The sequence below is a fragment of the Staurois parvus genome, unplaced genomic scaffold (assembly GCF_062004578.1).
Source record: "Staurois parvus isolate SC_StPar_1 unplaced genomic scaffold, SC_StPar_1.0 ptg001793l, whole genome shotgun sequence".
NCBI classification, from domain to species: Eukaryota; Metazoa; Chordata; class Amphibia; order Anura; family Ranidae; genus Staurois; species Staurois parvus.
The window spans coordinates 1-14,733 of record NW_028319589.1 but is presented as its reverse complement, the minus strand read 5'-3'; the positions used below and the strand labels follow the sequence as shown (position 1 = coordinate 14,733).

The 14,733-nt window shown below is 44.2% G+C and overlaps 1 protein-coding gene across 1 annotated transcript; it reads left to right on the top strand.

Moving 5' to 3' along the window:
* LOC149434255 (C3a anaphylatoxin chemotactic receptor-like) lies at positions 1 to 7,426 on the top strand. The gene is made up of 3 exons (XM_089663870.1): positions 1 to 481; positions 1,090 to 1,361; positions 7,130 to 7,426. Exons 1-3 carry the CDS (start codon positions 1 to 3, stop codon positions 7,424 to 7,426), a joined length of 1,050 nt encoding a protein of 349 aa, XP_089519996.1.
* Positions 7,427 to 14,733: the final 7,307 nt, after the last annotated feature.

The following is a 14,733-nucleotide window of genomic DNA, read 5'->3' as shown; positions in this document are numbered from 1 at the left end:
ATGCTGAATGCAAGTGATTCGGAATCGTCCATGGCTTCCAACCAACATGTGTTCTCCATCCTGATTATGATCATCACAACTCTTGTTGGCATTCCCGGCAATTTTCTGGTTCTTTGGGTTATTACTATGAAGATGAAGTGGACAGTGATGAACGTTTGGTTTTGGGACCTTGCTTTGGCCGACTTGACTCGCTGTTTAGCTTTCCCATTTTTCATAGCCCAATTCTTCTATGATGGATGGTTGTACGGTCCTGCCTTCTGCAAGATGTTACCCTCCATTGTGATCTTCACCATGTTCTCCAGTGTTTTTACACTGGTGGTGATAAGCGTTTACCGCTGCATCCTGGTTGTCCAACCTGTGTGGGCCAGAAACCACTGCCACCTACAAATGGCCTGGATGATATGCTTGGCTATGTGGATGTTGTCCTTCTTGATGTGCCTACCCGCTGTCCTGTACAGGACTACCTTCATTAAGAATAACCGTACTGTCAGGAATGGACTCGCCAATAGTGGTGGGACTCACATGCCTTGTGGGTTGCAGTACCAGGACTGGCCAGTGGGTGCTCTCAGCAACCAGAGGCTCACTCCTGCAGTCAGCAAAAACACCTGAGGCTGATTACAGGAGGTGCATATAAGGAATGACCAGACTTGCAATCAGGGCCTTGGTGTATGTTTTCCCAAGAGCCCCTGTACCTGTATCCTGTCTGCTTCCTGTCTGATCCTGCTTGATCCCTGACTCTGATTGAACTCCGCCTGTCCTGACCTCTGCTATTCCTGACCACTCTCCAGTCCGCTCCTTTGGTACCTTGTCTGCCTGATCGTTCCTGACCCGGCCTGCCTGACTACTCTCCGCCTGCTCCTTTGTACCTTGCCTGCCCGTTTGCTACCGACCCGGCCTGCCCGACTACGCTTAGTATTGTTCTTTTGTTATCTGTTGGGGGTTTTGGTTTGGTTTGTCTGCACTGTGTTTATGTTTAGTCTTGCACTGCGTTTATGTATTGTTTAGTCTTAAATAAATTATATTGTTTATACTATATCTGAAGCCTGCGTTTCCCTGTGTCAGTCCACACACCTCTGGTCATACCCGGAGCCCTGACATGTACACAATGTGGATACGGACAAGGTGGCCTTCAGTACAGTAATGGAAGTGACACGAAGGTGGAAACCCATGTGAGTTTTCCAAACATGACGGTTACGGTTACTCGTACGATTTTTGGTTTTCTCATACCCCTCTTGATCACGTCTTCCAGTTATGCCTGTCTGGCTTGTAAATTAAAACAGACCAGGTTTGCAAAGGTTGGCTACAAGACCACCAAAGTGGCATTTGTCATAGCATTTTGTGTGAGTTGGGCTCCCTACCACATAATGGGCATTATCCTGCTGGACTTCGACAACCCAGTAGTGACCAATGTGGACCTTCTCTCACAAGCCATGGCCGACTCTGGTAGTTGTATCAACCCAATCCTTTACACCTTCTTGGGTAAAGATTTGCAGATTAACCCCTTCCCGCCGATGCCTCCCGGCCCTTTAAGAGATTCAGACGCCGGGAGGTGGGGCGGTTGGGGCGTGGCTTAGGAATCATGTGACCGCCGTGATGACGCGTCACGGCGGTCACATGACCGGGAAAGGTCCCATTCGAAAGAGCGGACTGGGACCTTTCCGTGAGTACCACACATGTGTGCTGGGAGCGCGCAGGGCGTGCGCTCTCAGCACATATGTATTTAGTTACATGGACGCAAATGTGTGGCCGCTCAGCGTCTAGGCCCAGACGCTGGGAGGCCGCACATTTGTGTGCGGCCGGCGCAAAGGGGTTAAGGTAAGAAGGTCACTCCGTGGGCTCATGGCAAATGTATTTAACGAAGAATTATCAAAAAGTACTGAGCACAGCAGGAGCAAAGTCACAGAAGAAAAGTCAACAGGAGAAACCGTACAATTGGAGGAGCAGAACCCCACATGGAAGAAAAATATATTTTAAAATATATTTTAAAAATATTCTTCCTAAAAATATATTTGAAATAATCCAATGTTGGCCGTATTCAATATATTTAAAATAAATAAATATATATATATATCCACCGTGTTCCAATTTATTATGCAAAAGATATTTTTCTCATTTACCTAAATAATTGATGTAAATAACAGTCAGAATAATTCTCATGTTATCAACTATTAAGAGTACAATTCACATTTTATTGAACAAACCTCCTACCAGGGGCGGACTGACCATTTGGAAACTCGGGCACTGCCTGAGGGCCCGTAGTCAGTAGGGGGCCCCATGAGATGCCCCTGGTACCTTTTTCATAGGCTTTTTTGAGTTTGGGCAAGGACACAGGGGCCCCATGATCCCCTATTTCCTGGGGGCCCCATGAGTTGTCAGTCCGCCCCTGCCTCCTAATGATAATGGTAATTTTTTTAACCGCCTCCTGCCCGCCATATAGTCCAATGACAGGTGCAAGGTGGTTCTCTCGTTCATGATAGGACGTCATATGACGTCCTCCTATTCTCACCGCGCATGCGCAGCTCAGGGAGCACGCAGCGCGGCGATCAGCGCTGAGGGACACAGCGGATCACCGATCTAGAGAAATAGCCGAAGATGTCGGCTCGGTCATGTGATCAGCTGTGTCCAATCACAGCTGATGACATGTAAACAGGGAAATGCCGGTTATTGGCATTTCTCTCCTCACGAGCTGTCACACTGACAGAGGAGAGGAGAGCCAGTAATCGGCATTTCGCAGAGGGGACATGTACACTGATCATCAGGGCACTGATGAACAGTGTGCCCTGATGATCAGTGTGGCCCCAGAAGTGCCACCTGTCAGTGCCCATCAGTGCCTTGTGTCAGTGCTGAACAGTGCCACCTGCCAGTGCCCATCAGTGCCACATCAATCCCACATACCAGTGCCTACCAGTGCACATCAGTGCCACATCAATCCCACATACCAGTGCCTACCAGTGCCCATCAGTGCCACATCAATCCCACATACCAGTGCCCATCAGTGCCACATCAATCCCACATACCAGTGCCTACCAGTGCACATCAATGCTTAAAATGTGTTTTCCCAGCAATAACTCCTCTCTGTGGTCTTTTATTAAACTCTCCAGTATCTTCCCAATAGAAGTTACACTAACAGGTCTTTAATTACTTGGTAAAGATTTTGACCCCTTTTTAAATATTGGCCCCACATTGGCCTTACACCAATCCAGTGGTACTATGCCAGTCATTAAAGAGTCCCTAAAAATGAGAAACAATGGCTGTTAAATGACAGAGCTGAATTCTGTAAGGCCCCCGTGGGTGTATACAATCCGGTCCAGGGGCTTTATTCACCTTTATTCTGTTAATATTTCTGGAACGTATCAATTGTGAGCCAACGTGGATCATCTGGGGGTGTCAGTACCACGTCCATTGTGGACAAGAGCCCCCCCCATGCTCCTTTGTATACACAGAGCTGAAGAAGGGATTTCATACATTGGCCTTCTCTTTGTCCCCAGTCCCCCCCTCTAAATGGTTCTGTAAAGGGCCTACATGACCGGACCGGACCTTTCTACTATTCATATATTGGAGGAATGTTTTAGGGTTGGTTCTGCTATCTGTCGTTCGTTTTCAATTTTTGCGCCTTTATTTCCTTTTTGCATATTCTGTTCTATTCTTTGTAATGTGTAAACGATGATCCTTCATTTTTATATTAATTAAAGCTCTTTTCTTATTATAAATGACATGAACATAAATAGTTCAGCGCTAGCTAGCAGGGGCCGCGACGTCAAGCCACCGGATCAAGGAGGTCCGGCGGCCACCCACCCATACCAGCTGGTCAGTGTATATTTCAATACATCCTTTGTGCACAAGGATTGGTTTTACTACAATACTTAAGAAAAAGTGTGTTTTTAGTTCTAATCTTCAATAAATTCATTCAATATTTGACCTAAATACTACACTATGGGTACTCCTTTCTGCTCCATATCGAGCACTTAACTCCCCAGGACCACAATGTGATCATCCCAGGGCCCAGAGTTGTATTTAGCAGATCCCGCTTGGAGCCAGGTCTATTTAAGGGGACCCCCTGATGCGGTACCTCCCATCGTGGAGTCATCCATTCTGGGCTTCATTCCACCCATAGCTGGAGGGGCCTCTGGTGTATATGACACAAATGCACAATTAAATTGCGCCTCTGGTGAGTGTGCAATTTGCTCATTTTTCCTGCACGACGTTGGACTATAATTTGTCACTGGGATCTAATGAAGTCACTTTCTTCTCAGTTCATCCGTGGCTTTTTCACCACTAGATATTTATTGGACTATCATTTATATTGTGCATTTGTATAGTGAAGTGAAGGTGTGCGATAAACGTTATCACTGTATCTTTGTTGGAAACTATATACACACATTATGTGGTCTACACCATTTGATATTATTTAAGTAACTTTGCACCATTTGTTATATATATTTTATTGGTGCACTTATATACATCATTTCTAGCGCTGCGCTATTTATGTTTATGTCATTTTTAAGGTTGTATGGTTTTCCTTTTTAGTGTATCAGCTGCTGTATTGGTTAGCGCTCACTGAACTTTTTGCTATTATATCTTTTCTTATTATCTATAGCTTTTGTAACTTTGGCCGTAAGCCACATGGGTTTGATTTTTACCCTTTTATACTAGTTGCCCATGGGGGGGGGGGGGCAAACAAACTGTGAATGTCTGAACAGACCAGGACAAACGGCCAAGGCTCCCGTGATTGCAGAAGGAGCCAAAAACTACATTTACCCGGCATCCTGCACTAATGATGGCCACATCGGTCAGACGATGCAGCAGAAAGAAGTGTGGTTGTGGTTGGCTTCCATTCTGTGCAGACACTGATAACAAAACCGGAATTGGGAACATAGTTCTGTAATTCTGTTTTCTTCAGAAGAGTCCGTCTTGCATTCAGCTAATGATGACGGGTCTTCGGATCCTGAAGAGGAATGATTGTTCACTACATTGAAATGTGTTGTTCACTCCGAGCGAGATCATTGCCACGTGATCCATGCATGGGCATTTATTACATTACATGCAGTGCAGAATGTGTTTATTCACTTCCTATGGGTCCCCAACCAGTGTCCAAAAAAAAACCGCCTGACTCTTCTCTTCCTCAAGAACCATAATAAAGTACAGGCTGTGGTGTATTTAGGTTTTGTGCTGCCCGCGGCAACACAAGAATCTCCCCAATGAGAGAGTGAGAGATCAATGAGTGTACATGATTATCTCTCTCTCCTCTTTCTTCTCTCTCTTCCCCTCTCTCTCCCCCCTCTCTCTTCCCCCTCTTTCTCTTCCCCCTCTCTCTCCCCCCTCTCTCTTCCCCCTCTTTCTCTTCCCCCTCTCTCTCCCCCCTCTCTCTTTCCCCTCTTTCTCTTCCCCCTCTCTCTCCCCCCTCTCTCTTCACTCTCTCTTTCTCTCTCTCCCTCTCTCTCTTTCATCCCTCTCTCTGCCCCCCCCCTCTTCTCTCTCTCACCCCCTCTCTCTTCTCCCTCTCTCTCCCCCTTCTCTCTCTTCACTCACTCTTTCTCTCCCTCCCTCTCTCTCTTTCCTCCTCTCTCTGCCCCCTCTCTTCTCTCTCTCCCTCTCTCTCCCCCCCTCGCTCCTCTCTCTCTTCCCTCTCTCTTCTTTCTCTTTTCCCTCTCTATCTCCTCTCTCCCTCCCTCCCTCCCTCCCTATCCCCCTCTCTCACCCTCCCTGTCTCTCCCTCCCTCTCCCCCCTGTCTCTCCCTCCCTCTCTCTCTTTTCCCTCTCTCACCCCCCCTCTCTCTCTCTTCTCTCTCTCTTTCTCCCCCCCCCCTCTCTCTTCCCTCTCCTTTCCTCTCTCTCTCTTCCCTCTCTCTATCCCCCCTCTCTTCTCTCTCTTTCTCCCTCTCTCTCTTCCCTCTCCTTTCCCTCTCTCTCTTCCCTCTCTCTATCCCCCCTCTCTTCTCTCTCTTTCTCCCTCTCTCTCTTCCCTCTCCTTTTCCTCTCTCTCTCTTCCCTCTCTCTATCCCCCCTCTCTTCTCTCTCTCTTCCCTCTCTTTTCCCTCTCTCACCCCCTTCTCCCCCCCCCCTCTCTCCTCCCTCTCTCTGCCCCTCCTCTCTTCTCTCTCTCTCTCTATCATCTCTCTCACTTCTCTCTCTCTTTTCCCTCTCTCTATTCCCTCTCTTCCCCCTCTCCCCCCTCATCTCTCTCGCTCTTCTCTCTCTCTGTTCCCTCTTTTTTCCATCTCTCACCCCCCTTCTCTCTCTCTCCCCTCTCTCTCTCTTTTCCCTCTCTCACCCCCTTCTCTCTCTCTCCCTCTCTCTCTCTTTCTCTCTCTCTCCTCTCTTCTCTCACCCTCTCTCCCCCCCTCCTCTCTCTCTTCCCCCCCGGTAATAACATGGTTCAACCGAATGGTTTTACTGCCCCTCTTACCGCTAGTACAAATGAGCCCTAATCGTTAGGGTCTGTTCTCATTGCTGGAAAAATGTCCTGCCACTGTACAATTTATAGACACCTGTATCTGAGGCTCATTTGGCCTATTCTGATACAGATCTGTCCTGCCACTGGACTTTTTTTTTTTCTATCAAACACCAAAAACTGTAATACTTTTTGCTTTAAGGAAAAATAAGGATGTGGAGAAGCGGTCCTAGAACTGCTTGTTGAAAACGCATGTATTGCTGCTAAGGTCTCATGCACACTGGACATTTTGCCATCTCTCCTAGATGTTTAAAAGTTATAATCCTATACCCCCCAGTTGATCTATAAATTTTTCTTTTTTTTTTTTTCATTTTAGCTGTACATTTTTTAGAAACATAGAAAAGTGACGGCAGAAAACGACCGAGCAGTCCATCGATTCTGACCGTTTTTGTTTTTTTCAATGTGGCTTTTTTTGGTTTGTTTGTTTTTGGGTTTTTTTTGTTTTGTTTTTTGTACAGACCTATGCTTGTCCCACATGGAAGAGAAATATATTTTCAATATATTTAGAACAAAAATTATATATGTGACATATGTTTACAATATATCGGCCTACGCTAATATATTTTAACATGTATTCTAAAAAAAATTTAAATATAATTTTAAAGGCATATATTTAAAAACAAATTTTTTTAAAATATATTCTTCAGATTGATTTTTTAACATAATACCACATTCCACATAATGGGCATTATCCTGCTGTACTTCGACAACCCAGTAGTGACCGATGTGGACCTTCTCACACAAGCCATGGCCGACTCCAGTGGTTGTATCAACCCAATCCTTTACACCTTCTTGGGTAAAGATATGAAGAGTAAGGTAAGAAGGTCACTCCGTGGGCTCATGGCAAATGTATTTAACGAAGAATTGTCAAATAGTACTGAGCACAGCAGGAGCAAAGTCACAGAAGAAAAGTCAACAGGAGAAACCCTACAATTAGAGGAGCAGAACCCCACATGGAAGAAAAACATATTTTAAATATATTTTAAAAATATTCTTCCCAAATATAGTAATATATTAATTTTGGTTGTATTCAATATATTTAAAAAAAATAATATATATATATATATACATATACACACACATATACAGTCATGGCCGAAATTGTTGGCACCCTTGATATTTTTCCTGAAAATCAAGTATTTCACACAAAAAAGGTATTGCATTAACACATGTTTTGCTATACACATGTTTATTCCCTTTGTATGTATTGGAACAAATATAAAACAGAGGCAGAAAAGCAAATATGACATAATGTCACACAAAACCCCAAAAATGGGCTGGACAAAAGTATTGGCACCCTTAACTTAATATTTGGTTGCACACCCTTTGGAAAACATAACTGAAATCAGTCGCTTCCTATAACCATCAATAAGCTTCTGACACCTCTCACCCGGAATTTTGGACCACTCTTCCTTTGCAAACAGCTCCAGGTCTCTCTTATTGGAAGGACACCTTTTCCCAACAGCAATTTTAAGATCTCTCCACAGGTGTTCAATGGGATTTAGATCTGGGCTCATTGCTGGCCACTTCAGAACTCTCCAGCGCTTCTTTGCCATCCATTTCTGAGTGCTTTTTGACGTATGTTTGGGGTCATTGTCCTGCTGGAAGACCCAGGATCTTGGACGCAAACCCAGCTTTCTGACACTGGGCCCTACAGTGCGACCCAAAATCCTTTGGTAATCCTCAGATTTCATGATGCCTTGCACACAGTCAAGGCACCCAGTGCCAGAGGCAGCAAAACAACCCCAAAACATCATTGAACCTCCACCATATTTTACCGTAGGTACTGTGTTTTGTTCTTTGTAGGCCTCATTCCGTTTTCGGTAAACAGTAGAATGATGTGCTTTACCGAAAAGCTCTATCTTGGTCTCATCTGTCCACAAGACGTTTTCCCAGAAGGCTTTTGGCTTACTCAAGTACATTTTGGCAAACTGTAGTCTTGCTTTTTTATGTCTCTGTGTCAGCAGTGGGGTCCTCCTGGGTCTCCTGCCATAGCGTTTCATTTCATTTAAATGTCGACGGATAGTTCGCGCTGACACTGATGCTCCCTGAGCCTGCAGGACAGCTTGAATGTCTTTGGAACATGTTTGGGGCTGCTTATCCACCATCCGGACTATTCTGCGTTGCAATCTTTCATCAATTTTCCTCATCCGTCCACGACCAGGGAGATTAGCTACAGTGCCATGGGTTGCAAACTTCTTGATAATGTTGCGCACTGTGGACAAAGGCAAATCTAGTTCTCTGGAGATGGACTTGTAACCTTGAGATTGTTGATATTTTGCCACAATTTTGGTTCTCAGGTCCTCAGACAGTTCTCGTCTCCTCTTTCTGTTGTCCATGCTTAGTGTGGCACAGACAGACACACAATGCAAAGGTTAAGTGAACGTCTCTCCTTTTTATCTGCTTTCAGGTGTGATTTCTATATTGCCCACACCTGTTACTTGCCCCAGGTGAGTTTACAGGAGCATCACATGCTTGTAACATTCTTATTTATCCGCAGTTGTGAAAGGGTGCCAATACTTTTGTCCAGCCCATTTTTGGAGGTTTGTGTGACATTATGTCGAATTTGCTTTCTTTCCTCCCTTTTTTTGTTTTGTCCCAATACACACAAAGGGAATAAACATGTGTATAGCAAAACATGTGTTAATGCAATACGTTTCGTGAGAAATACATGATTTCCTGGAGAAATATCAAGGGTGCCAACAATTTCGGCCATGACTGTATATATATATATATATATATATATATATGCACTTATACAGTGAGGAACAGAAGTATTTGAACACCCTGTGATTCTGCAAGTTCTCCCACTTCTCCATCATGGAGGGTCTGACATTCACATTGGAGGACATTCCCACTCCGAGGACAGAATTCAGGAAATCACATTGTATGATTTTTAAAGAATGTATTTGTCTCGCACGGCTAAACAGAAGTATTTGAACCCCTGAGAAGATCCGTATTAATATTTGGTACAGAAGCCTTTGTCTGCAATTACAGAGGTCAGACGGTTCCTGTAGTCCTTGACCAGGTTTGCACTGCAACAGGGATTTTGGCCGACTCCTCCACACCGATCTCCTCTAGATCTGTCAGGTTTCGGGGCTGTCGCTGAGCAACACGGAGTTTCAGCTCCCTCCAAAGATGTTCTATTGGATTTAGGTGTGGAGACTGGCTAGACCACTCCAGAACCTTGATATGCTTCTTCCGGAGCCACTCCTTGGTTCTCCTGGCTGTGTGCTTCGGGTTGTTGTCATGTTGGAAGACCCAGCCACGACCCGTCTTCAATGCTCTGACTGAGGGAAGGAAGTTGTTGCTCAAAATCTCACAATAAATGGCCCCATTCATCCTCTCCGTAATACAGTGCAGTCGTCCTGTCCCCTTCGCAGAAAAGCACCCCCAAAGCATGATGTTACCACCCCCATGCTTCACAGTAGGGATGGTGTTCTTGGGATGCAACTCCTCCTTCTTTTTCCTCCAAACACGACCAGTGAAGTTTAGACCAAAAAGTTCTCCTTTGGTCTCATCTGACCACATGACTTTCTCCCATGCCTCCTCTGGATCATCCAGATGGTGATTGGTTAACTTCAGAGGGGCCTGGACATGTGATGACTGGAGCAGGGGAACCTTCCGTGCAATGCATGATTGGAAACCATGACGGCGTAGTGTTCTACCGACAGTGACCTGTGAAACTGTGGTCCCGGCTCTCTTCATGTCATTGACCAGCTCCTCCCTTGTAGTTCTGGGCTGATCCCTCACCTTTCTTATCATCAGTGATACCCCACGAGGTGACATCTTGCATGGAGCCCCAGTCCGAGGGAGACTGACAGTCATCTTTAGCCTCTTCCATTTTCTAACAATTGCTCCAACAGTTGATCTATTTTCACCAAGCTGCTTGGCAATTGCCCCGTAGCCCTTTCCAGCCTTGTGGAGGTCCACAATTTTGTCTCTGGTGTCTTTTGAAAGCTCTTTGGTCTTTCCCATGGTAGTAGTTGGTGTCTGACTGACTGTGGGGTGGACAGGTGTCTTTAAAGAGCTCAGACAGGTGCTACTACGTTAGATGAATGAGTGGAGTAGTGGAGGACTTTTTAAAGGCGCAGTAACAGGTCTTTGAGAGCCAGAATTCTTGCTGTTTCTTAGGTGTTCAATTACTTCTGTTCAGCTGTGCGAGACAAATACATTCTTTACAAATCATACAATGGGATTTCCTGAATTTTGTTTAAAAATGCTGTCTCTCTGAGTGGGAATGCACCTACAATGTGAATGTCAGACCCCTCCATGATTTCTAAGTGGGAGAACTTGCAAAATCCCAGGGGGTTCAAATACTCCTGTTCCTCACTGTATATATATATACAGTTGTGTTCAAAATAATAGCAGTGTGTTGAAAAAAGTGAATAAAGCTGAAAATCCTTCTAATCCTTTTATTTCCATCCACACAAATGCATTGGGAACACGACACATTCTATTCCAAATCACAACATGAAGAAAAATACATCAAATTTGTGTTGTTCCTCTAAAAAAATGGAAGAAAAGTGAATATTAGACGGTTCAAAAAAAATGGCCGTGTTTGTATTCTTCTTTACAAACTCAAACATTCACTATATAAACTGAGAAATGTTTGAAGATTTTGCTTTCCTTTGAATGACTTCATGAATATTTGGTTGTAGTCGCACTGTTTCTGAGAACTGCTGTACATCTGTGTTGCATGGAGTCCCCCAACTTCTGGCCCCTGTGATCAGGTATTCCAGCCCAGGATGATTGGACCACATTCCACAGTTCTTCTCTATTTCTTGGTTTTGCCTCAGAAACTGCATTTTTGATGTCACCCCACAAGTTTTCTATTGGATGAAGATCCGGGGATTGGGCTGGCCACTCCATAACGTCAGTCTTGTTGGTCTGGAACCAAGATGTTGCACGTTTACTGGTGTGTTTGGGGTCGTTGTCTTGTTGGAACACCCATTTCAAGGGCATTTCCTCTTCAGCATAAGGCAGCATGACCTCTTCAAGTATTCTGATGTATTCAAACTGATCCATGATCCCTGGTATGCGATAAATAGGCCCAACACCGTAGTATGAGAAACATCCCCATATCATGATGCTTGCACCGCCATGCTTCACGGTCTTCACAGTGTACTGTGGCTTGAATTCAGTGTTTGGGGGTCGTCTGACAAACTGTCTTCGCCCACTAGACCCAAAAAGAACAATCTTACTTCCATCAGCCCACAAAATGTTGGGCCATTTCTCTTTAGGCCGGTCAATGTGCTCTTTGGCAGATTGTAACCTCTTCAGCACGTCTTTTTCCCAACAGTGGGACTTTGCGGGGACTTCTTGCAGATAGCTTGGCTTCACATAGGCGTCTTCTAATTGTAACAGTCCTCACAGGGAACGTCACACCTTCTTTCATCTTCCTGGAGCTGATTGTTGGCTGAGTCCTCACAGGGAACGTCACACCTTCTTTCATCTTCCTGGAGCTGATTGTTGGCTGAGTCCGCCCCATTTTGGCTATTCTTCTATCCATTCCAATGGTAGTTTTTCGCTTTCTTCCACGTCTTTCAGGTTTTGGTTGCCATTTTAAAGCATTTGCCATCATTTTAGCTGAGCAGCCGATCATTTTCTGCACTTCTTTATATGTTTTCCCCTCCAATCAACTTTTTAATCAAGGTACGCTGTTCTTCTGAACAATGTCTGGAACGACCCATTTTCCTCAGAATTTCAGAGAGAAATGCACTGTAACCAGCATGTCCAACATTTGCTGCCTTCCTTCCTTAAATAAGGGCAATAATTGCCACCTGTTTATCAAAGAATGAATGACGTCACTAATAGAACTCCACACTGCTATTATTTTGAACACGCCCCTTTCAATGAGTGATTCAATGACACAGAATAAGCAGCATGCATGTCATGACTGTTGGGTCTGTTGGATTTCTATTACTCTACTACACCTGCTAGGAAATTATTTGCCATGTAGAAATATCATTTCCACCAAAAACAGTGATTGATCCGGTTAGTGATGTCTGACGGCTATAATTGTGAACACAACTGTATATATATATATATATATACACATATCCATACATATACAGTATATACACACACATACACAAGTATAAATATATATTTGAAATATATTGAGTATGGTCAAAATTGCAGTATTTTATATATATGTAAATATATTTGGGAAGAATATTTTAAAAATATATTTAAAATATATTTTTCTTTCACATGGGACGTCCCACGCATCTTTGAAGCTAGTTTTGTCATTACCATGACCACCACCAAATAAGAAACCACAAATAATTCCTTCTACTCCAGACATTCATGAAGATACCACAGGTGGGGTATATATATATATATTCGGTATATCTGTATAAATACAGTAATTTGCTGCACAAATGTCAGAAGCCAGGAAATGTGCTGTGTTATTAATAGGAGATAAATGCCTGTGTTGTCAGCGCTATCTAGTGGCCAAACTGAAGTATACATTTCTCATTGAGGTATTTCAGAAAACTTTATTAGATTTTGGTCACTAAACAGAGCCGACTATACAGGCAATAATCTCTTCGGAGAAATACAGGACATTTCATAATTCAAGCAACAAATGTTTTATAAATAGAACCGGTGTGCAGAAAAAAAGCAACTGAAACGCATGAAATGTGAACTGGTCCTTAATAGGGACGTGTGCGTTCCGGTGCGTTTTTTATGCGTTTTACCGCGTTCCAGTACAGTTCTTCACAGAAGAAATGCATCCTGTTCTACTTTTTTTTTTCTGCCACCGGAACGCACTGAAACTGCAAGTACTGATGTAAACTATGAACAGGGGCAGACTAACAACTCATGGGGCCCCCGGGCAATAGGGGATCATGGGGCCCCTGTGTCCTTGCCCAAACTCAAAAAAGCCTATGAAAAAGGTGCCAGGGGCATCTCATGGGGCCCCCTACTGACCTCGGGCAGTACCTGAGTTTCCAAATGGTCACTCCGCCCCTGACTATGACACTGACAACTATATCACCTACTTTCTGTGCATTTTGGATGCAGAAAAAAAACAATTGAAACGCATGCAGTGTGAACTGGCCCTTAGCGTTTTTTTGAGCTTCAGCGTCTAGAAGCAGAAAAAAAATGTTTCCGGGATGCTTCATATTGTGAAAAATTTGTAAACCAAAACACGGTTTCCCATAGGAATGTATTGAAAACCAATTAATCCGTTCCAGAGGTCAGAAAAAAGTTTAAAAAAAAGTATTTTGTCTGTTCAAAAATCCTCATAAAGTGCACTTTATCCACTTCCCATCCAGCCCATGTATATAACCAGCCGGGCAGTGCAGGGGCATGTTGCCGTTCATAAACGGTGTCCGCCATTTCGGATTGTGTGTGTCCCCTGACAGCACGCAGCACCGCGATCGGAACACCAATCATCGTACGGGACCTCTGTGTGAGGTCCCGATCATGTGATTACTGATTGTCCAATCAGTGATCACATGAAGAGTAGTAAGCAAGATGTGACTTGTGAAATGAATGATCACAGAGATCTCATGGTACAGGGCTATTCACAACAGCCTTGAACCATGTGACAAGCTGTGACCAATCACAGCTCACTCAGTATTTCTCAATGGCTGATCCCCCGAGAGGCAATCGGATATTCCCTGGATCAGCTTCACCTATAAATGTTATATCCAGTTATATTCTGTGTATCCAAGAAAGAATCCAGGACTTTCCTACAGCAATCCACTGAGCTGGCCACAACCAACTCTGGGAGTCTATTCCACATTCTCACAGCTCTTACTGGGAAGAAACCTTTCCGTGTTTGGAGATTACATTTCTTTTCCTCCAGACATAAAGAGCGCCCCCCTGTCCTCTGTGATGACCTCAGGAGGAATAACTACACCGAGGTCACTATATGAACCACTGATGTACCTCAGTTTACGAATGAAAATACATTGACAATAATATCTCGGGTTTACAAATTTATTTCGCAATACGAAGTAAGTTTCCCCAGCATGCATTGCGCCTGGGAGGTTTATAGCTCCGGCCCCGTGCCTTAAAGTGCACTTTATAAAGAGTTTTGAACAGATAAGACTTTTTTTTACTTTTTCTGACCTCTGGAACAGATTAATTGGTTTCCCAATGCATTTACAAATTCATTTTTAATCATGTCCCTGTACAGTATTTATGCCTTTAACCACTTCCAGTCCAGACACTTTTACCCCCCCCCCCTTCCAGTCCGGACACTTTCCCCCCTTCCAGTCCAGACACTTTTACCCCCCCCCCCTTCCAGTCCGGACACTTTCACCCCC

Excerpts from the sequence above, each read along its gene's own strand:
- LOC149434255 (XM_089663870.1), top strand. The coding sequence starts at position 1 with ATGCTGAATGCAAGTGATTCGGAATCGTCCATGGCTTCCAACCAACAT. Across the intron at positions 482-1,089 it reads TACCTTCATTAAGAATAACC|CCCTGACATGTACACAATGT; the intron begins GTACTGTCAGGA and ends TCATACCCGGAG. Across the intron at positions 1,362-7,129 it reads TGAGTTGGGCTCCCTACCAC|ATAATGGGCATTATCCTGCT; the intron begins ATAATGGGCATT and ends ACCACATTCCAC.